Source organism: Myotis daubentonii, chromosome 2 (assembly GCF_963259705.1).
Source record: "Myotis daubentonii chromosome 2, mMyoDau2.1, whole genome shotgun sequence".
NCBI lineage: Eukaryota > Metazoa > Chordata > Mammalia > Chiroptera > Vespertilionidae > Myotis > Myotis daubentonii.
In genome coordinates, this window is record NC_081841.1 from 113496979 (window position 1) to 113524669 (window position 27691).

Below are 27691 nucleotides of genomic sequence, written 5' to 3' on the forward strand. Positions count from 1 at the left end.
ATACAGTCATAGTAGGGGACTTTAACACCCATGTGACATCACTTGATAGATCTGTGAAACAAAATATTAAACCAGGAAACAGAGGCTTTAAATGACACACTAGATAAGAGGGATCCATTGAAAATATACAGAACATTTCACCCTAAAGAGCAGCAGAATATAAATTTTTCTCAAGTGCATATGGAACATTCTCAAAGATAGACAAAAAGTTAGGGCACAAAACAAGTCCTTGCAAATTAAAGAAGATTGATATAATACTAATCATCTTCTCAGATCATAATGGCATGAAGTTAGAAATCACCTATAATAAAAAAAAATCAAAAATACTCAAATACATGGAGGCTAAATAGCATGTTTTAAAATGAGTGAGTTACCAATGAGATCAAGCAAGAAATTAAAAACTTCCTGGAAACAAATGTAAATGAACACACACAAAAAAAACAAAACCTATAGGATACAGCAAAAGCAGTCCTGAGAGGGAAGTTCATAGCACTACAGGCCTATCTCAAGAAACAAGAAAAGCACTAATAAACTATATAATTCTACAACTAAACGAACTGGAAAGAGAATACAAGAAAAATCCCAGAGGAAGTAGAAGGAAGGAAATAATAAAATCAAAGCTGAAATAAAGACATAGAGGACCGAAAACAAAACAGTACAAAAGATCAATGAATCCAAGTGCTGGTTTCTTTGAAAGGATAAACAAGACTGATGAACCCTTAGGCAGATTCATCAAGAAAGAAAGAGAGAGGACCCAAATAAATAAAATCACAAACAAAAAGAGGTGATAGAACAATGGACACCACAGAAATACAAAGGATTATAAGCAAATACTAATGAATCCAACTCTATGCCAACAAACTGGACAATGTGGATGAAATGAACAAATTCCTAGAAACATATAATCTTCCAAAACTCAATCAGGAATAATTAGAAAACCTGAATAGGCAAACTGATGAAATGGAAGCCATAATTTAAAACTCCCAACAAATAAAAGTCCAGGATTGGGTGGACTTACAGGAGAATTTTACCTTTCAAAGAAGAGCTAATACCTATCCTCCTCAAATGACTCCAAAAAATTCCAAGAGGAAGGAGCACTTTCAAGCTTTTTTTATGAAGCCAGCATTATCCTAAATCCAAAACCAGAAAGAGACACTACAATGAAAGAAAACTATAGGCCAGTATCCCTGACAAACATAGATGCTAAAATCCTCAACAGAATATTAGCAAATCAGATCCAGCAATATATGACAAAATTCAAATGCTATGATCAACTGGGTTTTATTATGGGGATACAAGGCTGGTATAATATTGGCAAATCAATAACTTTGATACATCACTTAAACCAAAATGAAAAATAAAAATTACATGATCACATCAATAGACCCAGAAAAAGCATTCGGACAAAATCCAGCACCCCTTTTTATTAATATACAGTAGGTCCTTGGGTTACGTCAGAGATCCGTTCCTACGGTGCAATGTAATGCGATTTTCGCCGTAAGTCAGAACACACCTACATAAGCACCTACGTCACTCATATGGGAGCACATACACAGCAGTAATGAAGTGAAACAGTAAAAAAAAATTTAAAAGAAAGATAACAATCCCTGACCTTTACTTGTAGTAAATTAATAAAAAACATAAAGCACATATGTACATATGTCAAAATGACGGAACTTTTTTCTATAAATAAATGGGAGGATGGCGACCTAACCATGAAATGATGTATGTCAAGTCTGACTTAGTAACCCGAGGACTGCCTGTATTTTATTGATTTCAGTGAGGAAGGGAGAAATAAAAACATCAATGATGAGAGAGTATCATTGATAGGCTGCCTCCTGTATGTCCCCAAATGAGGGACATGTGCTCTTGACTGGAATCAAACCTGGACCCTTCAGTCCACAGGCAATGCTCTATCTACTGAGCCAAACCAGTTAAGGCAAGCACCCTTACTTTGATAAAACCTCTCAGGAAAGTCAAAAATACAGGATAACACCTCAACATCATAAAGGTCAAATATGACAAACCTACAGCCAACATCATACTCAATGGGCAAAAAATTAAAAGCATTTTCCTTAAGAACAGGAAAAAGACAAGGATGTCTACCTTCATCACTCTTATTCAAATGAGTACTGGAAGTCTAAACCACAGCAATCAGACAAGAAGAGATTAAAAAGCACCCCAATTGGAAAGGAGGAAGTAAAACTGTCATTATTTAGAGATGACATGATATTGCACATAGAAAACCCTAAAGACTCCACAAGGAAACTACTAGACTTACTAAATCAATTCAGCAAGGTAGCAGGATACAAAATCAACACCCAGAAATTGGCATTTTTAATACACCAATAATAAACTGTCAGAAAGAAAAACTAAAAAAAATCCCACTTACCATTGTAACAACAACAAGAAAATAAGATACTTAGGAATAAACTTAACAAAAGAAGTTAAAGACCTGTACTTGGAAAATTATGGAACATTGAAAAAAGAAATAGAGGGAGATACAAAACAAATGGAAGACTATACCATGTTCATAGATTAGAAGAATTAAAAATCATTAAAATGTCCATAACTACCCAAAGCAGTCTATAGATTCAGTGCAATCCCTATTAAAATACCAGTGGCATTCTGCACAGAACTTGAACAATTCTCCAAAAATTTATATGGAATCATAAAGGACCCCAAATAGCTGCAGCAACCCTTTGAAAGAAGAACAAAGTAGAAGAGATCATAAAATCAGTTATCAAACTATACTACAAAGCCACTATACTCAAAACTGCCTGTTACTGGCACAAGATAGGCATACATAGCAATGGATCAGAACAGAGACCCCAGAAATTGGTCTCTCCACACCATTATGGCCAATTAATATTTGCTAAAGGAGGCAAGCACATACAATGGAGTAAATGTAGTCTCTTCAACAAATGGTTTTGGAAAACTGGACAGACACATGTGAAAAGATGAAACTAGACCACCACCTTACATCATCCACAAGAATAAAACCAAAATGGATAAAAGACTCAAATGTAAGCAATGAAACCATAAAAATTCTTAAAAACATATGCAGTAAAATATCAGACATAGCAACATTTTTGCTGGATACATCTCCTAGGGCAAAAGAAAAAAATAAACAAATGGGACATATCTATATATATAAAAGCCTAAGAGACCATTACGACCAGTTGACCGAAAGACCAGTTGACCGGTCGCTATGAGGATGCATTGGACCACCAGGGGGCAAACGCTCAATGCAGGAGCTGCCCCACTGGTGGTCAGTGCACTCCCCACAGCCAACCTCCTATGGGCCGCCAACCTCCCGCAGTCCCTCCCCACAGCCAGCCGGCCCCAATCCACCGATCGGCCTGATCGTCAGCCAAACTGAGGGACCCCACCCATGCACAAATTTGTGCACCGGGCCTCTAGTATCAAAATAAAAAGCTTCTGCACAGTAAAAGAAACTACCATCAAAATGAAAAGGGAACCAGTGTATGGGAGAACATATTTGGCAATTACACATCTGATAAGGGGTCAATTAACAAAAATATATAAAGTACTCATACAATTCAACAAAAGGAAGACAAGCAATCTAATTTAAAAATGGACAGAGGACCTGAATAGACACTATTCCAAAGAGCATATACAAATGGCCAAGAGACATATGAAAAAAAAATGCTCAAAATCACTAGTCATTAAAAGCTCAATGAGATATCACTTCACACCTGTCAGAATAGCTCAATAAATCAACAGACAACAAGAGCTGGTGAGGATGCAGAGAAAAGGGAACACTAGTTCAGTGCTGGTGGGAATGCAAATTTGTATAGCCACTACAGTAAACAGTATGGAGTTTCCAAAAAAAATTCAAAACGGAATTTCCATTTAACCCAGCAAACCCACTTTTGGGAATATATCCTAAAACCCCCGAAACACCAATCAGAAAGAATATATGCACCCCTATGTTCATAGCAGTGCTATTTACAATAGCTAAGATTTGGAAACAGCCCAAGTACCCATCAGTGGATGAGTGGATAAAAATGCTGTGGGACATTTACACAATGAACACCATGCAGCTGTAAAAAAAAAAAAGGGGGGGGGGATGTTTTACCCTTCAGGATACCATGTATGGACCTGGAGACTATTATGCTAAGTGAAATAAGCCAATCTGAGAAAGACAAATATCACATGATCTCACTTATTTGTGGAATCTAATGAACAAAACAAATTGACCAACCAAATAAGACCCGAAGCATGGAGCCATGGAACAGACTGACATGCCTTCATGTGGGGGTGTGAGGATGAAGAGAGATAAACTTAAAAACTTATATACTTACATGCAAAGCCCATTGACATGAACAATAGGGTGGTGAAGACCTGGGTGGGTGGGTAGGGGCTAGGTGGAGGGATGTAAGTGGAGAGGGAAATGGGAGACATCTGTAATATTGTCAACAATAAAATAAAAATTTTTTAAAAGGATTAAAATAAATAAAACAAATGCCATTCAAAAATACAAACATTCTGTACAAGGGTTTAAATAATTCATAAATCATAAACTCATAACCATTCTGAGAGCAAAAAAGGAAATTTTAGAGACATTTCTTGTCTCTAAACCATCATGAAAGGCAAAACTTCTATGAAGATATCACTGTTGTTTTTTTTATCAGAGAGGAACATAAAAGCTAGAACTCATTTTCTGCCCTACTCACTCACTTACATCTACAGCAAGTTACTGAATACTTGCTATTACTGAAAACCTATGTATACTAGGTATTAAGAATAGTGTAACAAAAGACAAGAAGACCAAATCCAAGTGTATTCCACAAATTATCCTTTGTTTTTAAACAAATGCTTTTACAAAAAGCAAAATAGTATAAATACCATATGTATATGTGTACATATAGTACCTTCATCTACGTTCTTTTTCCTGCTAAGAAATCTTAAAGCTATGTTATTTAGAGCAAAGAAGCAAGAGTAGGGAGAATCAGAGATGAGTATCAGACAGAAAGTTCTTTTCTCAAACCTACTGGTTTTAATTAATGCCCCCTTGACATAAAACTTGTTCTTAAACAGAACTCTATTCTTATCCTGTTTAAAATGTAGTTTCAATAATGAGCAAATACAAAGTCTACTCCATTCGGAGAGGCACAGCAAGGACTATACTCTGAGAGTGAAGACAGAGATCAGTCATACTAATTTGTTCCAGTGCTCCTCCCAAACCATATGTGTATTTAGTTTATACTAAGTTTGGCTTATACTAAATTTCAGAGGTACAAATGAAGGGGCTGCAATACAGAAGACAATTAATTACAGACTTAGAAAGAATAATAAGGAAAAAGAAAAAAGCTCTGGTCTGAGTTGTGTGAAAAGAAGCCCATGTGGTCTCAGGCAAGTCAACTCAGCCTGTTTTCTAAGCTTTCAAATAGGAATGATGAAATCTTTCCCTACCTCCCTAATAAAGCTGTTATAAAACTTTTTAATACTCTATAAATGAGATATTATTATGAATCCCCAAACAGGGGAACTCTGACTATAGGAGGTGTTTTTGTTGTAAGATATATAATAAAACTAGAGGCCCAGTGGGTGGGGTCCCTCAGCCTGGCCTGCAGGGATCAAGCTGAAACCAGCTCTCTGACATCCCCTGAGGGGTCCCAGATTGTGAGAGAGCACAGGCCAGGCTGAGAAAACCCACCGGTGCAATCATGGTGCAATCAGGGCCGGGGAGGAAGCCTGGGAAGGGCTCCAGGGCATGTATGGCCCATCTCTCTCAGCCCCCATGGGCCAGATGCCAGCAGCAAGCTAACCTACTGGTTGGAGTGTCTGCCCCCTGATGGTCAGTGTGCATCATAGCAACTGGTTGAACGGTTGGGCACTTAGCATATTAAGCTTTTAAATATAGACTACAGACCCAGTGTATGAAATTCGTGCACGGGTAGGATCCCTAGGCCTGGCTGGTGATCAGGGCCAATCTGTGGGGCAACCAGCGGGGCGATCAGGGGGCCCCCACTGGCACCCACCTTGGCTGGCCTGGCGCTGCCCACTTGCTGGCCCTGCCCCCCCCCCACCAGTTGCCTCCCTCTGGGGGGTAACCGGCAGGGCAATGGGGGGCCCCTGCTTGTACCTGCCTTGGCTGGCCTGGGGCCTCCAGCTAGAGGCAGCTCCTGTGTTGAGCATCTGACCCCTGGTGGTCAGTGCGCGTCATAGCGACCGGTCGTTCCATTGTTTGGTTGATTTGCATATTAGGCTTTTATTATATAGGATAGATAGGCATATCTTCAGAAGGAAGATAGTTCACAGCATGTTTTGGAAGTAAAATCTATTTTGAGGTAGTTTGCTGGTTTGTCTAGAATTCATATTCCCAGCAGAAAGCCAAAAGGAATGAAGAAGATCAACTGTTCTAACAAATTCCAGGAGTAATGTCTGTCTATCTGTCAGTCTCTTTCTCTTTAACAAGTAACTCAGCGTCTTTGGCTTTTTGTCATTCCAACATTTTTTTTCTGCTAACATAATATGCTCCCTCCTTTTAATTCAGGGACCACAATATTGTTTCTGAACTCAGTCCTTTAGCCTAGAAAAGCCTGTCCTATAATTCTGAAAAGTCCTTATATATTTGAATATTATCTACAATTATACTTTTTCTATCAAGTTTTCATATAAAATGTGAGCAAATTTGTTCTGACTTATCCCTGTTTTAAAACATCCTAAATAGCTCAAAATCCTAGATAGTAAGGCAAGGAAGAGCCTAACTCTCATAACACTAGACTCCAAATCTTGAGAGTGGAGGGGCTCAAACAGAAGCAGAATTTATGTGAAGCTTTAAGAATATTACAGGTGATATTGATCTGTGGATACAGAGAGCTTCAGGGCCCTTCCACATTAGGATATCTTTTAAGAGAAACATCTTCGGTCCACAGCCAACATGCCATGAAGCTAAGATTGTTCACCTGCTTCAGTATCTACCATGACAGTTTATGAATTCTGAAAAGATTTGCCATTTTAATGACATAGTTATTAAAAATGAATCTCTATGCAATTAAAGTAAGCATTATATACCAAATAAATTTCTATGAACAATTAATTCTTACATTTTCATCCACACCTATTACTTTTGGATTTTTTTAACACTCACCGAGGATATTTACCTAATTAATTTGACAGCTTCCACTGATTTTCAGAAAGAGTGAAAGGGAGGGTAGAGGAACCAATTAAGAGAGAAACATTTATGTGAGAGAGCCACATCAACTGGTTGCCTCCCACACACTCCCCAACTAGGGCCTGGGAGCAAACCTTCAACCGAGGTATGTGCCCTTGACACGGAATCAAACCCATGACCCTTCAGTCCACGGGCTGATACTCTAACCACAAAACCAAACTGGTCAGGGCCACACCTATTATTTTTTAAGTTAAAATAATTTTTATAATAGTATGTCAAATAAAATAAAAACAACATGTATGGCCCTAGCCAGTTTGGCTCAGTGGATAAAGCATCGGCCTGTAGACTGAAGGGTCCTGGGTTCAATTCCGGTCAAGGACACATGCTGAGGTTGTGGGCTCGATCCCCAGTGTGGGGTGTGCAGGAGGCAGCCGATCAATGATTCTCTCTCATCATTGATGTTTCTTCTCTCTCTCCCTCTCTCTCCCTCTCTAAAATCAATAAAAAAATATATATTTTAAAAAGTATGTAGATTCTGCCCACAAAAATATCCTTCACCTTAAAAATTAAATTAGAAATAGTATCATTTTTATGGACTTTTATAGAAATATGTGCGTTGTTCTTTTTTTTTTTTTAACATGTTTTTATTGATTCTAGAGAGGAAGGAAGAGGGAGGAAGAAAAACATCAATTGGCTGCCTCCTACACTCCCCCTACTGCTGATAGAGCCCACAACCTTGGCATATACCTTCACCAGAAATCGAATCATAACCTCCTGATGCATGGGATGACACAATCAACTGAACCACACCGGCCAGACTAGAAATGGGTATTAATAAAAACTATTCTAAATGTATAGAATCAAGGTTTTGGGAATTTACCTAATTAATTTGACAGCTTCCAGATCCTTGGCAGTTGGTAAAGTCATCTTCAGGAAAACCATGTTGAATGTGCACTCATTCAGAAGTGCTGCTGCCTTCCTCACATCACTAATGGTTATGGTGACTTTTGCTATATTTGAAAACAATTTCTGTACAATATCAGACAGGTATTGAACAGTGACATCTCCAACTAATAAGAGGTCTATTTTTGCCTGAAAGAGAAGGAAAAAAGCAGAAGTATCACATAATTAATATTTGAGCACAGAGAAAAAAATGTCATATATGAGAGGACAAAATAAAGTTCACAAATTACACAATGAGTGACTATACAACTGGACTCAGTGGTCAGCTATAAGCACCTTGAGGCAAAAGCTATTAATTTCTTGTCCTCAGTTCCTAGGACAGTGAATGGATCTGAAGGCCATGCTATTTTTTAAAGTTTTGCCTACAAATACTATTTTCCTATGGTTTTCTTGAAAGTTTCTTTCTCATCCTATTAACAGATAGGATTCTTATGGCCTAGTTTCCCAATCACCTTTTTTGATGGAAAATCTTTTTACTAATGAGAGAACCAAACTGGTTATTCTACCAAACTATTTTTTTTTTTACTCACAAACAGCTTTGATGTAACACAAATTCTATAAAACAGGGTAAGCTTTAAATTCCTAAATTCCAAGAAACACTCAAAGTCCTTTATTTGAATGGCATATACATTCTATTCAAATCTCAATATAAGGAATTAAAAACCTTCTTTATTTCCATTTAGGGATATTTTAAAGTACATTCAATTAGGAAAAATATAATTTCCATCTTCATCTTCTATTCCCCATAGCTATTGAACACATACTACTGAAAATGTCAAAGAATGGACATGCTTGCAGTCAGTAGACAGTTGGAAATATCAGGCCCTAGCCTAAACAGCTCCACATGAAAAAACAAATTTGGGAACTGATCAGAGTTGAAGCCAAAAGAGGTGGGGGAAGGAATTAGAAACACCTGTACAAAAAGAAAGGCAGCTTCTCAAACACACAATTATGCGGGGCAGGATGCTGTTGTAGGTGGCCCACCATGGTGTTCCCTGCCCCTTTAGCCTAGTTTCTCAAGGACTGCTGGGAAGAACATGCGAGGTGCAAGACACGAAGCAAGTGAGTTCAAAGTAAGCAAAGCTTCTGCACTTCTCACTTCTATCTTCTAATTTTCTCCCCTTTTGTTAAAAAAAAGTGAGTCTCCCTTCACTCATTTCTCATATCCTAATTCAATCCCCTCCCTAGAAGCAACAACTGTCAACAATTTGGGCTATATACAGCAAACAATTTCTTTGTCAAATATATACCTTGATTTATTCTGGTCATCAGATTATTTATTCACTTGATTTTTAGATTCACTTGTTGATAGATGTGTATTTGTTGTTCATAATTTGTATCTTTACCTTTTTCTTCTTCTTCCTCTTCTTAAAGGATACCTTTCAGCATTTCATATAATACTGGTTTGGTGGTGATGAACTTCTTTAGCTTTTTCTTATCTGTGAAGCTCTTTATCTGGCCTTCACTTCTGAATGATAGTTTGGCCTTCACTTCTGAATGATAGCTTTGCTGGATAAAGTAGTCTTGGTTGTAGGTTCTTGGCATTCATCACTTTGAATATTTCTTGCCACTCCCTTCCGGCCTGAAAAGTTTCTGTTGAGAAATCAGCTGACAGTCGTATGGGTACTCCCTTGTAGGTAACTGATTGTTTTTCCTTGCTGCTTTTAGGATTCTTTCTTTGTCTTTTGCTCTTGGCATTTTAATTATGATGTGTCTTGGTGTGGTCCTCTTTGGATTCCTTTTGTTTGGGGTTCTCTGTGCTTCCTGGACCTGTAAGTCTATTTCTTTCACCAGATAGGGGAAGTTTTCTGTCATTATTTCTTCAAATAGGTTTTCAATATCTTTCTCTCTCTCTTCTTCTGGCACCCCTATAATTCGAATGTTGGTATGCTTGAAGCTGTCCCAGAGACTCCTTACACTATCTTCGTATTTTTGGATTCTTTTTTCATTTTGCTTTTCTGGTTGGGTGTTTTTTGCTTCTTCATATTTCAAATCGTTGACTTGATTCTTGCGATCCTCTAGTCTGCTGTTGGGAGTCTGTATAATATTCTTTATTTCAGTCAGTGTATGCTTAATTTCTAGTTGGTCCTTTATCACAACCTCGTGGGTCTCATTAGATTTCTTGTAGGTCTCATTAAGTTTATCAGCAGTTTCTAGAAAATTCTTTAAAAACCTTAAAAGTGTGGTTTTGAACTCTATATCCAGTAGTTTGCTTTCCTCCATTTCTGTCATTTGTGTCCTGTTTCTTTGTCTCCACATTTTTTATGCTTCCCTGTGTTGATAAAGTGGTTTTCTGTGCTGAGTCTCCTCTACGGCTAGTGGTTCAGCATCCCCAATTACCTGAGGAGGACCCTCTTGGTGAACACCCTTGTGGGCTTTGTGCACAGCCTTGTTGTAGTTAAGCCTTGATTGTTGTAGTTATCACTGGGAGGAATTGACCTCGAGGCCAATTGGCTGAGAATCAGCTGTGTCTGCAGTGGGAGAACTTCTGTGCTGGAGACACCCCTCTAGGGAAAGACTTGCTTCAATGGGGCTTTGGTGCTCACTGAGTCTGCCCCCTGAGTGTGTCCTTTATGGTTCCACGGAGCTGAAAACTGGATGGTCCCACTCTGACCTCTGGGTTTCCTGGCTCCTGGAACTCTAGGGAGGTGCTAATCTAGCCTTTGCCTGAGGCTATCCAGCAAAAGCCTCCCTGCTGGGCTTGGGTGGGGCGGGTCCCACGGGATCAACAGGGCAGGGCTAGCAGTTATGGCTGCTCTCAGTCTTGCCCTCAGAAGCTCTGCTTCTCAGTGTCCTGGTAATCACTGCAAGCCTCTCAGAGAGAAAGCTGCCCTCAAGTTCCAACCGATGCCAGACAGTCCCGTTTCTCCCGTACGAGTCTAGGTCCCTGGAGACTTGCCCGTAACTGGACCTCAGAGCCTGAGACTCCCTCCCGATTGAAAATGACAACCACGCCCTCAGCCGCCAGCCTGCTCCGCATGCACCTCCACACCTTAGTATTTTACTTCTGTACTGCGCCTCCTCTTAGTCTCAGTATGGTTTTCTCTTTCCTTCTAGTTGTAGAATTTCCACTCAGCCAGCATTCCTGTGGTTCTGGATGATGTCTGTTCTGTCTTTTAGTTGTATTTTTTAAGTGGTTGTTCGAGGCAGCAATCTCCGGTGTTTACCTATGCCACCATCTTGGTTTCTCCTAATTTTATTTTTTCTTTATTTTATTTTATTTTGGGATTAGTGTTCTACATTCTATTTTTATGTTGCTTTTACCATTATTTTACTCTACCCCAATTTTTCCTTTATGCCAACACTCTTTTCCTCACTTTTCCCCTTTTTTATCATGTTTCTCTTACCCTGTTCTTGCTTTAGTTTTTCTCTAGATTTTCTTTTTACTCTCTGTTAAAAATTGATCTTACTCATATACCTAGTTTCCTCTCCCCTGTTCCAAGTCCATGGACATTTCTCTCTTCTCTTTCTTCACTATCCAAATTTTTTTCTTTTCTTCCTTTTTTAAATTTTTTTCCTTTCTTTCATTCTGTCTTGTTGTTGTTTGTTTGATTGTTTCTCTTTTTTAAATATATTTTATTGATTTTTTACAGAGAGGAAGGGAGAGAGATAGAGAGTTAGAAACATCGTGAGAGAGAAACATCAATCAGCCGCCTCCTGCACACCCCCTACTGGGGATGTGCCCGCAACCCAGGTACATGCCCTTGACCGGAATCGAACCTGGGACCTTTCAGTCTGCAGGCCAACACTCTATCCACTGAGCCAAACCGGTTTTGGCTGATTGTTTCTTAATTTGATTTATTTTTTTTCCTTTTTTGTGCTTCTGTTTTTCCACTCCTTGCTTGTTCTCCTCTTCTACTAAGAGTCTAATTAATTCCAATCACCAACTCCAGCCCATCTACTCTTTATTCCCCTTTTCCAATAGTATATGAATACATAGATAGATAGATTAAAGAACGAGGATTTTTTATGCAAATTTTCATATATATATATATATATATGTATGTATATATTCTTTTTTGTATTGTTTTTTACTTTTCTTCTGTACATTCATTCTCTTTCTACTTCCTCTATACTGAATTGTGGCTATTTCTCCATTCATTCAATTCCTTGGCCTTACCTTTTGGAACTAAGTTCTGCTTCCTCAGATTCATCTGAGTGTTTGTTATTTGGGTGTTTGTTGTTTCATTTTTTGGATTAGTTGTTTTTTATTGTTTGCATTCATTTCTGGAGTTTTCTTATTTGCATTTTTTAGATCAGTTGTAATTTATTGGAATTTTCTCCCCATATACATATACTTTTTCCCCTTTCTTTTTTTTTCCCTTTCTTTTCTCTCTTACATTTTTCCTTTTCTCAATATCATTTTTGCACTCTTTTCTACCCCCAAATTCTCTGGTAGTCACCTTTATTTGGGGTTATTAGTATTGTGAATACATTTGAGTTTTCTGCCATGTGCATTGTGTCTTCTCATGCTGTATTTTGTGCCTTTAAGTCAACACAGGAGAGAGAGAGCTACATACCCAGACACCCTAAGAGGAGCAATCATGGGGAGACAAAAAAAAATCCCGCATACAAAAGAAAAGAAGGAATCACTGGAAAAAGAGTAAACGAAATGGAGGCAAGCAATGTGTCAGAAAAAAAATTCAGAGCAATGGACATAAGAATGCTAAAAAGGTTGGAAAACAAATTCAACAATATGTGTAAGAACCAAGAGGAAATGAAGAACCATGAACAAATGAAAAATGACATTGCTGTAATAAAGGACTCAATAGAAAGCATCAACAGTAGACCAGAAGAAGCAGAGGAGCTAGAAGACAAAGTAGGAAAAAAAAAAAACCCAAGCAGAGCAGCATCTAGAAAAAAAAAACAACTTAAAAAACAGGAGGAGAACATAAGGGAACTTTGGGACAACATGAAATGAAACAACATCCACATAATATGGGTCCCAGAGGAGAGGAAACTGAGCAAGGAATAGAAAACCTGTTCGAAGAAATAATGACAGAAAAATTCCCTGATATCAGGTAGAGAAAAACTCACACAAGTCCAAGAAGCTCACAGAGTCCCAAACAAGATGAACCCCCAAAAACTGACACCAAGGCATTTTATAATTAAATCGGCAAAGACCAAAGACAAAGTAAGAATATTAAAGGCTGCCAGAGAATGACAGAAAGTTACCTACAAGGGATCTCCTATTAGAATATCAACTTATTTCTCAGCAAAAAAACATCATGCCAGAGGGAATGGAATGAAATATACAAAGTCATGCAAATCAAGGGTCTGAATCTAAAAGTACTGTACCAGCAAGGCTATCAATTAAAGTTGAGGGTGAAATCAGGAGCTTCACCGACAAAAAAGGACTAAGGGAGTTTATTACCACCAAACCATCAATGCAAGAAATGCTAAAGGGACTGTTGTAAAAAGAAGAAATAGGAACAGAAGAAGCAACACCAGCATAAAGAATAAAAATGGTGACAAGCAAGTACCTATCAATAATGACTTTAAATGTAAATGGATTAAATGCCCCAATCAAAAGACATAGAGTAGCTGAGTGGAAAAGAAAACATGAACGACATATCTACTGTCTACAGGTGACTCACCTCGGAACAAAGGGCTCACACAGAATGATGGTGAAGGGATGGTAAAAGGTTTTTCAGGTGAATAAAAATGAAAAAAAAGCTGGTGTAGCAATACTTATATCTGACAAATTAGACCTCAAAGTGAAGGTCATAACAATATAAGAAAGGCCACTTCATAATACTAAAGGGAGAAATCCAACAAGAAAATATAACTCTGGTACACATATATGCACCCAATACAGAGGCACCCAAATATGTAAAAAAGGATATAAAGGGAGAGATTGACAGCAATACAGTCATAGTAGAGGATTTTAATACCCCACTAACACCACTGGAAAAATCCTCTAAACAAAAAATCAGCAAAGAATACCATGTTCATGGATTGGTAGAATAAACATCATCAAAATGTCCATACTACCCAAAGCAATCTATAGATTCAATACAATCCCCATTAAAATACAAATGGCATATTTCACAGAACTAGAATGAACGTTCCAAAAATTCATCTAGAATTAAAAAAAGACCTCGAATACCTGCAGCAATCCTGAGAAAGAAGAACAAAATAGGTGGGATCTCAATACCAGATATCAAGCTGTATTACAAAGCCACTGTTTTTAAAACAGCTTGGTACTATCACAAGAACAGACATATAGACCAACGGAATAGAATAGAGAACCCAGAAATCGATCCAAAACACTATGCCCAATTAATATTCAACAAAGGAGGCAAGAGCATACAATGGAGTCAAGACAGTCTCTTCAATAAATGGTGTTGGGAAAATTGGACAGATACATGCAAAAAGATGAAACTAGACCACCAACTCACACCATACACAAAAATAAACTCAAAATGGATAAAGGACTTAAACGTAAGATGGGAAACCATAAAAGTACTGGAGGAATCTATAGGCAGCGAAATCACAAACATATGCCGAAGGAATTTCTTCACTGATACTGCTCCTAGAGCAATGGAAACTAAAGAGAAAATAAACAAATGGGACTACATCAAAATAAAAAGCTTCTGCACAGCAAAAGAAACTGCCGGGAGCCGGTCCATCCTTGCTGTTTCAAAGGACCTGGCATATATGGCATACTGTTCTTAATATGTTTGCTCACCTTCTTGGCACTATGTGTTTTAACCAAGGTCTCCTCTCTGAGAAAGGTTGTTTCCCCAGGTAGGGATTTTCCCCTGAAGTTAGGGAGGGAATAAAACCCTTTAACTAAGTGCCAGGCGGGTAATTTATCACTTTAACTACGAACAATCATGCTTAAGCTACATAATCTTTACTCCCTGGAATGGAGATAAGAAATGCCCTAACCTTTGTAATAGAGATTGATAGGATTGAATCAACTGGTATAAATACAGATGTAACAAGACAGAAAGACACAGAACTTAGAAGTCAGAACCAAGAGAGACAGAACTCAGAAGACAGAACCTACACAGAACCTAGAGACAGAAGAACTTTGCTGGAGAGAACATGGCAAAAGATCCTGGACAGAAACTGTCAACAGAACCTAGCGAGAGAACATGGCAAAAGATCCTGGACTGAACCTGACTATAGAACATGGCTACAGAACCTGGCTGGAGAACCTGGAGAACCTGGCTGGAGAACCTAGCAAGAGAACATGGACACAGAACTTCGCTGGAGATCCAGACCAGAACTTGGCTGGAGATCCTGGCTAGAGATCCTGGATAGGCTGCTGATCAACTGAACGCTGTCTCCGTGTCATTCCTTCTTCGCCGACTCCGTCCACACCTTTGGGGACCCCTGGACCTGCTGGGGTTGGACCCCAGCAAGAAACCATCAACAAAACAACAAGAAAGCCCACTGCATGAGAGAACATATTTGCCAATGTTATCACCGATAAGGGTTTAATCTTCAACATTTACAGGGAACTCATACAACTTAACAAAAGGAAGATAAGCAATCCAATCAAAAAATGGGCAATGAACCTAAATTGACACTTTTGAAAGAGGACATACAGAAGGCCAAAAGACATATGAAAACATGCTCAAAGTCACTAATTATACAAGAGATGCAAATCAAAATGACAATGCGGTATCATCTCACACCTGTCAGAATGGCTATCATCAACAAACAACAAGTGTGGAGAGGATATTGAGTAAAAGGAACCCTTTTGCACTGCTGGTGGGAATGCAGACTGGTGCAGCCACTATGGAGAACAGTATGGAGTTTCCTCAAAAACCTAAAAATGGAACTCCCATTTGACCCAGTGATCCCACTTCCAGGAATATATCCCAAGAAGCTAGAAACACCAATGACAAAGGACATATGCATCCCTATGTTCATAGCAGCACAATTCACCATGGCTAAGATTTAGAAACAGCCTAAGTGTCCATCAGCAGATGAGTGGATTAAAATCTGTGGTACATCTATACAATGGAATACTGTGCCACTATAAAAAAGAAGGAACTTTTACCATTTGCAACAGCATGGATGGAACTGGAGAGGATTATGCTAAACAAAATAAGCCAGTCAGAGAAAGATAAATATCACATGATCTCACTCATATGTGGGATATAATGATCAACATAATTTGATGAACAAGAATAGATCCAGAGACAAATGGTAGGGAGGAGGGTTTAGAGAGCAACCAAAAGACTTGTATGCATGTATGTTAGCATAACCAATGCACACAGACAGTGGGGCGGTGGGGATTGCCCAGGGTGGGAATGGCTTTGGGGGGAGGGGTCAATTGGGGGAAAAGGAGACATATGTAAAACTTTAGACAATTAAAAAAAAAAGGCCATCAAGAATATTGATTTTACTAAGGGTATAAAAGTGCTCATGAAACAATGATCACAGGAAATTGAAGAGGTAGAAAAACTGTTTTGATTTGAAAAAAATAAAAAGCAGTTAGCTGGTGACAGCATTTCAGAGGCAGTGATATGTGAAAAAGTGAAGATGCTGCATGCTAACCTCCTAAAAGAAACTCCTGGGATGAGTACTGAAAGTGATTCATTTAAGGCTAGTAGGGAGTGGTTCAATAAATTTAAGAATTTTTTGTTCATAGATTAAACAGTTCATTAGACATGTCATATACATAAGAAAGGTTAAAATAGGGAATTATTTGGAGATCTGGAATGGATTAATTCAACTTATATTAATTCCAATTAAGTTCAAGAACCAAGGTTCTACTGTACTGTGCTCATGCATAGGAAGAATTAGCATCCTTAAAATGTCCACACTACCCAAAGCAATTTACAGATTCATTGCAACCCTTATCAAAATACTAATGGCGATTGAAAAGATGGCGGCTGGCAGGACAGAGGTGAGCGATAGGAAGTGAGTGAGTGAGGGGATGAATGGAGAGTGTGTGGTGTGTGTGTGAGTAAGTGAGGGACAGTTAAATCCCACAGGAGCAGCAGAGGCTGGCAGACCAGGCTCTCTGGGACACGGAGAGACTACCACCGCTGCGGCATTCCCGGGACTGTGGGACTGGGGCACGGAGCCCACGCCATCTTAAAGGGGAGAGTGGCTTCTTCTAGGAGCTCATCAGCACCACCACCCAGACAGGCCTTGGACATTGCCCGCAACCTGGCAGCCATTCCAGCCAAAATCCTGCTGCCCACCCGCAGACTCACAGACCCTGGGATCTCCACCTCCAAAGGACCACCACGCCGACAGGAGTAAGTGCAGCCTCCCCATCCCCAGCGGCAGACCTCCAACATCACCTTCGCTTGTCTCCAGCGAGCAGGTCTCCGAGGCACACCACTCCATAGACTTCTCTTAGGAGTCACTGTGAGCCCCACCTGGGTGTGATTTTGTACAGACACAGGCGCACTGCCCCCCAGTAGAAATTCTGAATTCCCTCTGCCTGAATAACTGCCCACACACACCCAGCTGCGCAATTTCAGCGCCAGGGCCCCTCAGAGTGCATCAGAGCTCAGCGCCAGGGGAACTGCACCTGCGAACTGCACCACCACAGTTGCTCACTCCCCCTCAGCCCATCTATACACAGGGCACTTGGGGGAACCCGCGGTGAGCCTCTGCTGGATCCGATCTTGGACTAATAGGGACACGCTACCCTGGGCAGTAGAAATTCTGAATTCAGCCATCCTGGATACCTGCCCAAAGCGTGCCAGGGCCCTTCAGAGTCCTTCAGTGCGCCTGCACTAGCAAACTCACTGCGGGCGCTCCTGTGTGCCGCCACGGAGAATATGAGCCTATCCACCACAGGTGCATCAGCAAAATCTGAGTTTCCCCACGCCACAGCTGCAGAACTCTGGACACTACAGTTGAATGTTTTTCCAGCGTGCAGGTCTCCCAAGACCACCGCTCCACAGGCAGCCCTGGGACCCCGCTGCGAGCCCTGCTGGTCGTGCACTTAAACAAACAGGGGTGCACTGCTAGGCTGTAGAAACGCTGAATTCCCTCTTCTAGGATACTTGCCCACAGACACTGCAATCCAATAGCTTCAGTGCCAGGGCCCTTCAGAGTGTGTCAGTACACCCTGCAGGCAAACACACCACAGGTGCCTCTGTGAGCTGCTGCTGGAATCGCGTGTGTCCAACCACAGAGGCAGCAGCAAAAGCTGAGTCTACCCACCCCATAACTACAGAACTCTGGACACCACAGTCACGCTTTGCCAGAACGCAGGCTTCCTGAGCCCCACCACCCCAATAGACAGTTCCTAGATGCCACTGTGAGTCCCTGCAAGGCACGCATGATTTCAACCAAGGGCATAAGACAGCAAAAATTGGAACACCCCCCCCACACACACACACAGCTGCTGACTTCTAGACACCTCAGTTGTGCCTTTCCAGCTCGCAGGCCTACATCAAGAGAACCCAAATGCCGGGAGCCAGTCCATGCTTGCTGTTTCAAGGGACCTGGCATATATGGCATACTGTTCTTAATATGTTTGCTCACCTTCTTGGCACTATGTGTTTTAACCAAGGTCTCTGAGAAAGGTTGTTTTCCCCAGGTAGGGATTTTCCCCTGAAGTTAGGGAGGGAATAAAACCCCTCAACTAAGTGCTAGGCGGGTAATTAATCATTTTAATTATGAACAATCATGCTTAAGCTACATAATCTTTACTCCCTGGAATGGAGATAAGAAACGCCCTAACCTTTGGAATAGAGATTGATAGGATTGGAATCAACTGGTATAAATACAGATGCAACAAGACAACAACAGACAGAATTCAGAACACAGAACCTACACAGAAAGTTCTCTAGAGACAGAAGAACTTCGCTGGAGAGAACATGGCAAAAGATCCTGGACTGAACCTGACTACAGAAATTGGCAAGAGAACCTGACTAGAACCTGGTGACTGAACCTGGCTGGAGAACCTAGCGAGGGAACATGGCCACAGAACCTGGCTGGAGATCCGAAGCAGAACCTCTCTGGAGATCCAGACCAGAACTTGGCTGGAGATCCTGGCTGGAGATCCTGGCTAGTCTGCTGATCAACTGAATGCTGTCTCCGTGTCATTCCTTCTTCACAGACTCCGTCTACGCCTTTGCGAACCCCTGGACCTGCTGGGGTTGGACCCCGGCACCCAAATAGCACAAGTAGGGAGCTACACTAGACTACCAAACCCAGGAGACCTGAGAGGTCACACCAGTAGCACCATACCTAAAAGAAACTGGGTAGCAAAGCAATCGGAGCTACAATTAAAACATTACAGCAAAACATGGGAAGACAAAAAAGCAATCCACAAAGGAAAGAAAAAGAGATATCACCAGAAAGGGCGTTAAATGAAATTGAGGCTACTAACTTATCAGAGAAAGAATTCAAAGTAATGGTTATAAGGATGCTCAAGTGGCTGGATGACAAATACACACAACTCAATGAGAATTATAAGGAGCTGAATGAGAATGTCACTAACATGAAAAGGAAATGAAGAATGACATAGCTGCAGTAAAGAACACAATGGAAGGCGTAAACAGCAGACTAGAAGAGGCGGAGGATCGCATCAGCAAATTAGAAGACAAGGTAGGAAAAAACACACAAACACAGGAGCAACTGGGAAAAAATACTTAAAAAGCAAGAGGAGAGCCTAAGGGAGCTTTGGGACAATGCAAAACAAAACAACATTCGCTTAATAGGGATACCAGAAGGAGAGGAGGAGAAGCAAGGAATAGAAAACCTGTTTGAAGATACTGGCAAGAAAAAAAATACACAAGTCCAAGAAGCACATAGAGTGCCAAACAAGATGAACCCCAAAAGACCAACACCAAGACACATCATAATTAAATTGGCAAACACAAACAACAAAATAAGAATCTTAAAGGCTGCCAGAGAGAGACAGAAAGATACTTACAAGAGATCTCCTATTAGAATATCAGCTGACTTCTCAACAGAAACACACCAGGCAAGAAGGGAATGGAATGAAATATACAAAGCAAGGGAAAGAATCCAAGAATACTATACCCAGCAAGGCTAACATTCAAAATTGAAGGTGGAATCAGGAGCTTCATAGACAAAAAGGGGCTAAGAGAGTTTATTACCACCAAACCAGCAATGCAAGAAATGCTAAAGGGACTGCTGTAAAAAGAAGAAACAGAAAGACAAGAAGAAACACAAACATTAAGAATAAAAATGACCACAAACAAGTACTTTTAATAATAGCATTAAATGTAAATGGATTAAATGCTCCAATCAAAAGACACAGGGTAGCTGAATGGATAAGAAAACATGACCCATATATTTCCTGTCTGCAAGAGACCCACCTCAGAACAAAGAATTCACACAGACTGAGAGTGAAGGGATGGAAAAAAATTTTTCAGGCAAATGGAAATGAGAAAAAAGCTGGGGTTGTGATACTTATATCTGACGAAATAGACCTCCAAGTAAAGGCCATAACAAGAGATAAGGAAGGCCACTACATAATACTAAAGGGAGCAATTCAGCAAGAAGATATAACTCTGGTAAAGATATATGCACCCAATACAGGAGTACCCAAATACATAAAACAACTTCTGGAAGATATCAAGGGAGAGATCGATAGCAATACAGTAATAGTAGGGGACTTTAATATCCCACTGACACCACTGGATAAATCCTCTAAACCAAAAATCAGCAAAGAAACAGCAATCCTAAATGACTCACTAGATCAGATGGACTTAATTGACATCTTCAGAATATTTCACCCCAAAGCTACAGAATATACATTCTTCTCCAGTGCACATGGGACATTTTCAAAGATAGACCATATATTAGGACACAGGCAAAGTCTCTTCAAATTCAAGAGAATAGATATCATAACAAGCATCTTCTCAGATCACAATGGCATAAAATTTGAAATCAACTACAATAAAAACATTGAAAAAAAATCAAACACTTGGAGACTAAATAGCATGCTGTTAAACAATGACTGGGTTACCAGTGAGATCAAAGAATAAAAAGCATCCTGGAAATAAATGACAATGAAAACACAACAATCCAAAATCTATGGGACACAATGAAAGTAGTCCTGAGAGGGAAGCTCATAGCGCCTACCTCAAAAAAAAAACAAGAAAAACTGGCAATAAATGATCTAACCCTTCAACTCAAAGAGTTAGAAACAGAGCAACAAGAAAACCCCACAGTATCCAGAAGGAAGGAAATAATAAAGATCAGAGAGCAGAAATAAACAACATAGAGACCAAAAAAAACAATACAAAAGATCAATGAAACCAAGAGCTGTTCTTTGAAAGGATTAACAAGATTGATGAACTGCTAGTCAGAATCGTCAAGAAACAAAGAGAAAAGACCAAAATAAACAAAATCAGAAATGAAAGAGTTAAAGTAACAACTGACCCTACTGATATACAAAGGACTGTCAAAAATACTACGAACAACTCTACTCCAACAAACTGGACAACCTCGATGAAATGGACACATTCCTAGAAAAATACAAGCTTACAATCTCAATCAGGAAGAATCAAAAAACCTGAATAGGCCAATAACTACTGATGAAATTGAAACAGTAATCAAAAACTTCCAGCAAACAAAACTCCTGGACCAGATGGCTTCACAGGGGAGTTTTACTGAACATTCAAAGAAGAACTAAAGCCAACCCTTCTCAGACTATTCAGAAAAATTCAAGAGGAAGGCACACTTCCAAGCTCTTTCTATGAAGCCAGCATTACCCTAATCCCAAAACCAGATAAAGACACCACAAAGAACAACAATTACAGGCTAATATCCCTGATGAACATAGATGCTAAAATCCTCAACAAAATTCTAGCAAACCGGATCCAGCATTACATTAGAAAGATCATACACCATGACCAAGTGGGATTTATTCCAAGAATGTAAGGCTGGTACAATATCCACAAAGCAATAAACGAGATACATCACATAAACAAGTTGAGAGACAAAAATCACATAATCATATTGATTGATGCAGAAAAGGCATTTGACAAAGTCCAACACCCTTTTCTGATAAAAACGCTCAGCAAAGTGGGAATAGAGGGATCATACCTCAACATAATAAAACCCTTATATGACAAACCTACAGCCAACATCATACTCAATGGGCAAAAACTAAAACCATTTCCCATAAGAACAGGAACAAGACAGGGATGCCCACTTTCACCACTCCTGTTCGACATAGTACTGGAAGTGCTAGCCAAAGTGATCAGACAAGAAGAAGAAATAAAAGGCATTCAAATTGGAAAAGAAGAAGTAAAATTGTCCTTATTCGCAGATGACATGATACTGTACTTAGAAAACCCTAAAGACTCCATTAAAAAATTATTAGACATAATAAATGAATTTGGCAACATAGCAGGATACAAAATTAACGCCAAAAAATCTATGGCATTTTTATACACAAACAGTGAACTTACAGAAAGAGAAATTTAAAAAAACAATACCATTTACCATTGCACCAAAAAAATTAAGATACCTAGGAATAAACTTAACCAAGGAGGTAAAAGACCTCTACCCAGAAAACTACAGGACATTGAAAAAAGAGATAGAGGAAGACATAAACAGATGGAAAAACATACCGTGTTCATGTATTGGTAGATCAACATCATCAAAATGTCCATACTACCCAAAGCAATCTATAGATTCAATGCACTCCCCATTAAAATACCAACAGCATATTTCACAGATCTAGAAAGAACGCTCCAAAAATTCATCTGGAATTAAAAAAAAAACAACAAACAAACAAAATAAAAACCCGTTTTGGAGAACCAAGATGGCGGCATAGGTTAACGCAGGAGTTTGCTGCTTTGAACAACTACTTCAAAAGTGAAACCAAAAAACGGAAGGGACATCACCCAGAACCACAGGAACGCTGGCTGAGTGGAAGTCCTACAACTAGGAGGAAAGAGAAACGCACACGGACACTCAGAGGAGGCGCAGTGCTGAAGTCAAATTCTGAGGTGCAGAGTGCGTGGAGCGGGCTGGCGGCGGAGGGCGCGGTTGTTGTTTTCAATCGGGAGGGAGTCGCAGACTCTGAGTACCAGATCCGGGCGAGTCTTTAGGGACCCAGACTCAAACGGGAGAAGCGGGACTGTCTGGCTTCGTTCAGAACGAGTGCAGCTTTCTCTCCCAGCTTTGCAGCGGGTGCTGGGACTCAGAGAGGCAGAGCCCCTGGGGACAGGACTGAGAGCCACCATAACTGCTCTCTCCGGCCCACCCTGTTGATCCTGTGTGACCCGCCCCGCCCAAGCCCTGCACAGAGGCATTTGCCGGATAGCCTCAGGCAAAGGCTAGATTAGCACCTCCCTAGAGGACAGCAGTTCTCTCACTGCTGACACAGCTGATTCTCATAGCCACTTGGCCTGGAGGTCAAACCCTCCCTGGAACTAGCTACAATAATCAAGATTTAACTATAAGACTGCGAACAAAGACCACTAGGGGGTGCACCAAGGAAACATAACAAAATGCGGAGACAAAGAAACAGGATAAAATTGTCATTGGAAGATATAGAGTTCAGAACCACACTTTTAAGGTCTCTCAAGAACTGTTTAGAAGCTGTCGATAAACTTAATGAGATCTACACGAAAACTAATAAGACCCTCGATCTTATATTGGGGAACCAACTAGAAATTAAGCATACACGGACTGAAATAACGAATATTATACAGACGCCCTACAGCAGACCAGAGGAGCGCAAGAATCAAGTCAATGATTTGAAATGCGAGGAAGCAAAAAACATCCAACCGGAAAAGCAAAATGAAAAAAGAATCCAAAAATGCGAGGATAGTGTAAGGAGCCTCTGGGACAGCTTCAAGCGTACCAACATCAGAATTATAGGGGTGCCAGAAGATGAGAGAGAGCAAGATATTGAAAACCTATTTGAAGAAATAATGACAGAAAACTTCCCCCACCTGGTGAAAAAAATGGACTTACAGGTCCAAGAAGCACGGAGAACCCCAAACAAAAGGAATCCAAAGAGGACCACACCAAGACACATCATAATTAAAATGCCAAGAGCAAAAGATAAAGAGAGAATCTTAAAAACAGCAAGAGAAAGAAACTCAGTTACCTACAAGGGAATACCCATACGACTGTCAGCTGATTTCTCAACAGAAACTTTGCAGGCCAGAAGGGAGTGGCAAGAAATATTCAAAGTGATGAATACCAAGAACCTACAACCAAGATTACTTTATCCAGCAAAGCCATCATTCAGAATTGAAGGTCAGATAAAGAGCTTCACAGATAAGGAAAAGCTAAAGGAGTTCATCACCACCAAACCAGTATTATATGAAATGCTGAAAGGTATCCTTTAAGAAGAGGAAGAGGAAGAAAAAGGTAAAGATACAAATTATGAACAACAAATATGCATCTATCAACAAGTGAATCTAAGAATCAAGTGAATAAATAATCTGATGAACAGAATGAACTGTTGATTATAATAGAATCAGGGACATAGAAAGGGAATGGACTGACTATTCTTGAGGGGGAAAGGGTTGTGGGAGATGGGGGAAGAGACTGGACAAAAATCGTGCACCTATGGATGAGGACAGTGGGTGGGGAGTGAGGGCGGAGGGTGGGGCGGGAACTGGGAGGAGGGGAGTTATGGGGGGGAAAAAAAGAGGAAAAAATGTAATAATCTGAACAATAAAGATTTAATTAAAAAAGAAAAAAATAAATAAAATAAAATAAAATCCTTATGGTTCCAGTACTTACTTGTAACAAAACTCTCTAATTGTGGTAAAACTCTTAAAATACGCAATTAGAGTTTCCAGAAATGATTATAAACTTTTAAGAAACCCTTGAAATAAAAGTAAATGGATTCGTAAAAAAAAAAAAAAAACCCGAATAGCTGCTGCGACCCTGAGAAAGAAGAACAAAGTAGGAGGGATCTCAATACCAGATATCAAGCTGTATTACAAAGCCACTGTTCTCAAAACTGCCTGGTACTGGCACAAGAACATATAGACCAATGGAATAGAATAGAGACCCAGAAATCAACCCAAACCACTATGCTCAATTAATATTTGACAAAGCATGCAAGAACATACAATGGAGTCAAGACAGTCTCTTCAATAAATGGTGCTGGGAAATTTGGTCAGACACATACAGAGAAATGAAACTAGACCACCAACTTACACCATACACAAAAATAAACTCAAGACACGAGGAAACCAAGATGGCGGCATAGGTTAACGCCGGAGATTGCTACCTCGAACAACCACTTCAGAGATATAACTAAAGGACAGAACAGACATCATCCAGAACCACAGGAAGGCTGTCTGAGTGGAAATTCTACAACTAGGAGGAAAGAGAATATCATACCCAGTCTCAGAGGAGGCGCAGTGCTGAAGTGAAATACTCAGGTGTGGAGTGCGCGCGAGCGGGCTGGCGGCAGAGGGTGCGGTTGTTGTTTTCAATCGGAAGGGAGTTTCAGACTCTGAGCTCCAGATCCGGGCGAGTCTCTGGGGACCCAGACTCAAACTGGAGAAGCAGGACTGTCTGGCTTCGGTTGGAACTCGAAGGCAGCTTTCTCTCCGAGGCTTGCAGCGGTTGCTGGGACTCTGAGAGGCAGAGCCCCTAGGGACGGAACTGAGAGCAGCCATAACTGCTTGCTCCGCCCCACCTGTAGATCCCCGGGGACCTGCCCCGCCCAAGCCCTGCATAGAGCCATTTGCCGGATAGCTCAGGCAAAGGCCAGATTAGCACCGCCCTAGAGATCCAGCACCAAAGCTCTCCCACTGCAGACACAGCTGACTCTCATAGCCAGTTAGCCTGGAGGTCAAATCACCCCTGGTATTACCAACAACAATCAAGGCTTAACTACAAGACTGCGCACAAAGACCACTAGGGGGTGCACTAAGAAAAGATAAAAAAATGTGGAGACAAAGAAACAGGACGCAAATTTCAGAAATGGAAGATATAGAGCTCAAAATCACACTTTTAAGGTCTCTCAAGAACTGTCTAGAAGCTGCCGATAAACTTAGTAAGGCCCTGGAAAAGACTGGTGAGACCGCCGATAAATGTAGTGAGATCCTCAAGAAATCTAATGAGACCCTGGATGTTGTGATAAAGAACCAACTAGAAATTAAGCCTACACTGACTGAAATAAAGAATATTATACAGACACCCAACAGCAGACCAGAGGAGCGCAAGAATCAACTCAAAGATTCAAAACGCGAAGAAGCAAAAAACACCCAACTGGAAAAGCAAAATGAAAAAAGAATCCAAAAATACGAAGATAGTGTAAGGAGCCTCTGGGACAACTTCAAGCGTACCAACATCAGAATTATAGGGGTGCCAGAAGATGAGAGAGAGCAAGATATTGAAAACCTATTTGAAGAAATAATGACAGAAAACTTCCCCTATCTGGTGAAAGAAATAGACTTACAGGTCCAGGAAGCGCAGAGAATCCCAAACAAAAGGAATCCAAAGAGGACCACACCAAGACACATCATAATTAAAATGCCAAGAGCAAAAGACAAAGAGAGAATCTTAAAAGCAGCAAGAGAAAGAAACCCAGTTACCTACAAGGGACTACCCATACGACTGTCAGCTGATTTCTCAACAGAAACTTTGCAGGCCAGAAGGGAATGGCAAGAAATATTCAAAGTGATGAATACCAAGAACCTACAACCAAGATTACTTTATCCAGCAAAGCTAACATTCAGAACGGAAGGTCAGATAAAGAGCTTCACAGATATGGAAAAGCTAAAGTAGTTCATCACCACCAAACCAGTATTATATGAAATGCTGAAAGGTATCCTTTAAGAAGAGGAAGAAGAAGAAAAAGGTAAAGATACAAATTACGAACAACAAATATGCATCTATCAACAAGTGAATCTAAGAATCAAGTGAATAAATAATCTGGTGATCATAATAGAATCAGGGACATAGAAAGGGAATGGACTGACTATTCTTGGTGGGGAAAGGGGTGTGGGAGATGCGGAAAGAGACTGGAAAAAATCATGCACCTATGGAAGAGGACAGTGGGTGGGGAGTGAGGGCGGAGGGTGGGGCGGGAACTGGGAGGAGGGGAGTTATGGGGGGAAAAAAGGGGAACAAATGTAATAATCTGAACAATAAAGATTTAATTTTAAAAAAATAAATAAATAAAGATCACATTCTGAGGTTAAAAAAAAATAAAAATAAAAATAAAATAAACTCAAAATGGATAAAGGACTTAAACATAAGATAGGAAACCATAAGATTATTAGAGGAATCCACAAGTAGCAAAATCTCAGATATATACCGAAGGAATTTCTCCACTGACACAGCTCCTAGGGCAATGGAAACTAAAGGGAAAATAAGCAAATGGGACTATATCAAAATAAAAAGCTTCTGCACAGCAAAAGAAACCATCAACAAAACAACAAGAAAACCCACTGCATGGGAGAACATATTTGCCAATGATATCTCCGATAAAGGTTTAATCTTCAACATTTATAGGGAACTCATACAACTTAACAAAAGGAAGATAAACAACCCAATCAAAAAATGGGCAACGGGCCGAAACCGGTTTGGCTCAGTGGATAGAGCGTCAGCCTGCGGACTGAAAGGTCCCAGGTTCGATTCCGGTCAAGGGCATGTACCTGGGTTGCGGCACATCCCCAGCGGGGGGTGTGC

General features: G+C 40.3%; 1 protein-coding gene across 1 annotated transcript in view; it reads right to left on the reverse strand.

Annotated features, from left to right (window-relative positions):
* Window positions 1-27691, reverse strand: part of SOHLH2 (spermatogenesis and oogenesis specific basic helix-loop-helix 2) — a 148699-nt gene that overhangs the window by 104971 nt on the left and 16037 nt on the right. The window contains exon 2 of the mRNA XM_059681190.1: window positions 8025-8236. Coding sequence (XP_059537173.1) covers window positions 8025-8236 — 212 coding nt within the window. The remainder of the gene's footprint in view (window positions 1-8024; window positions 8237-27691) is intronic.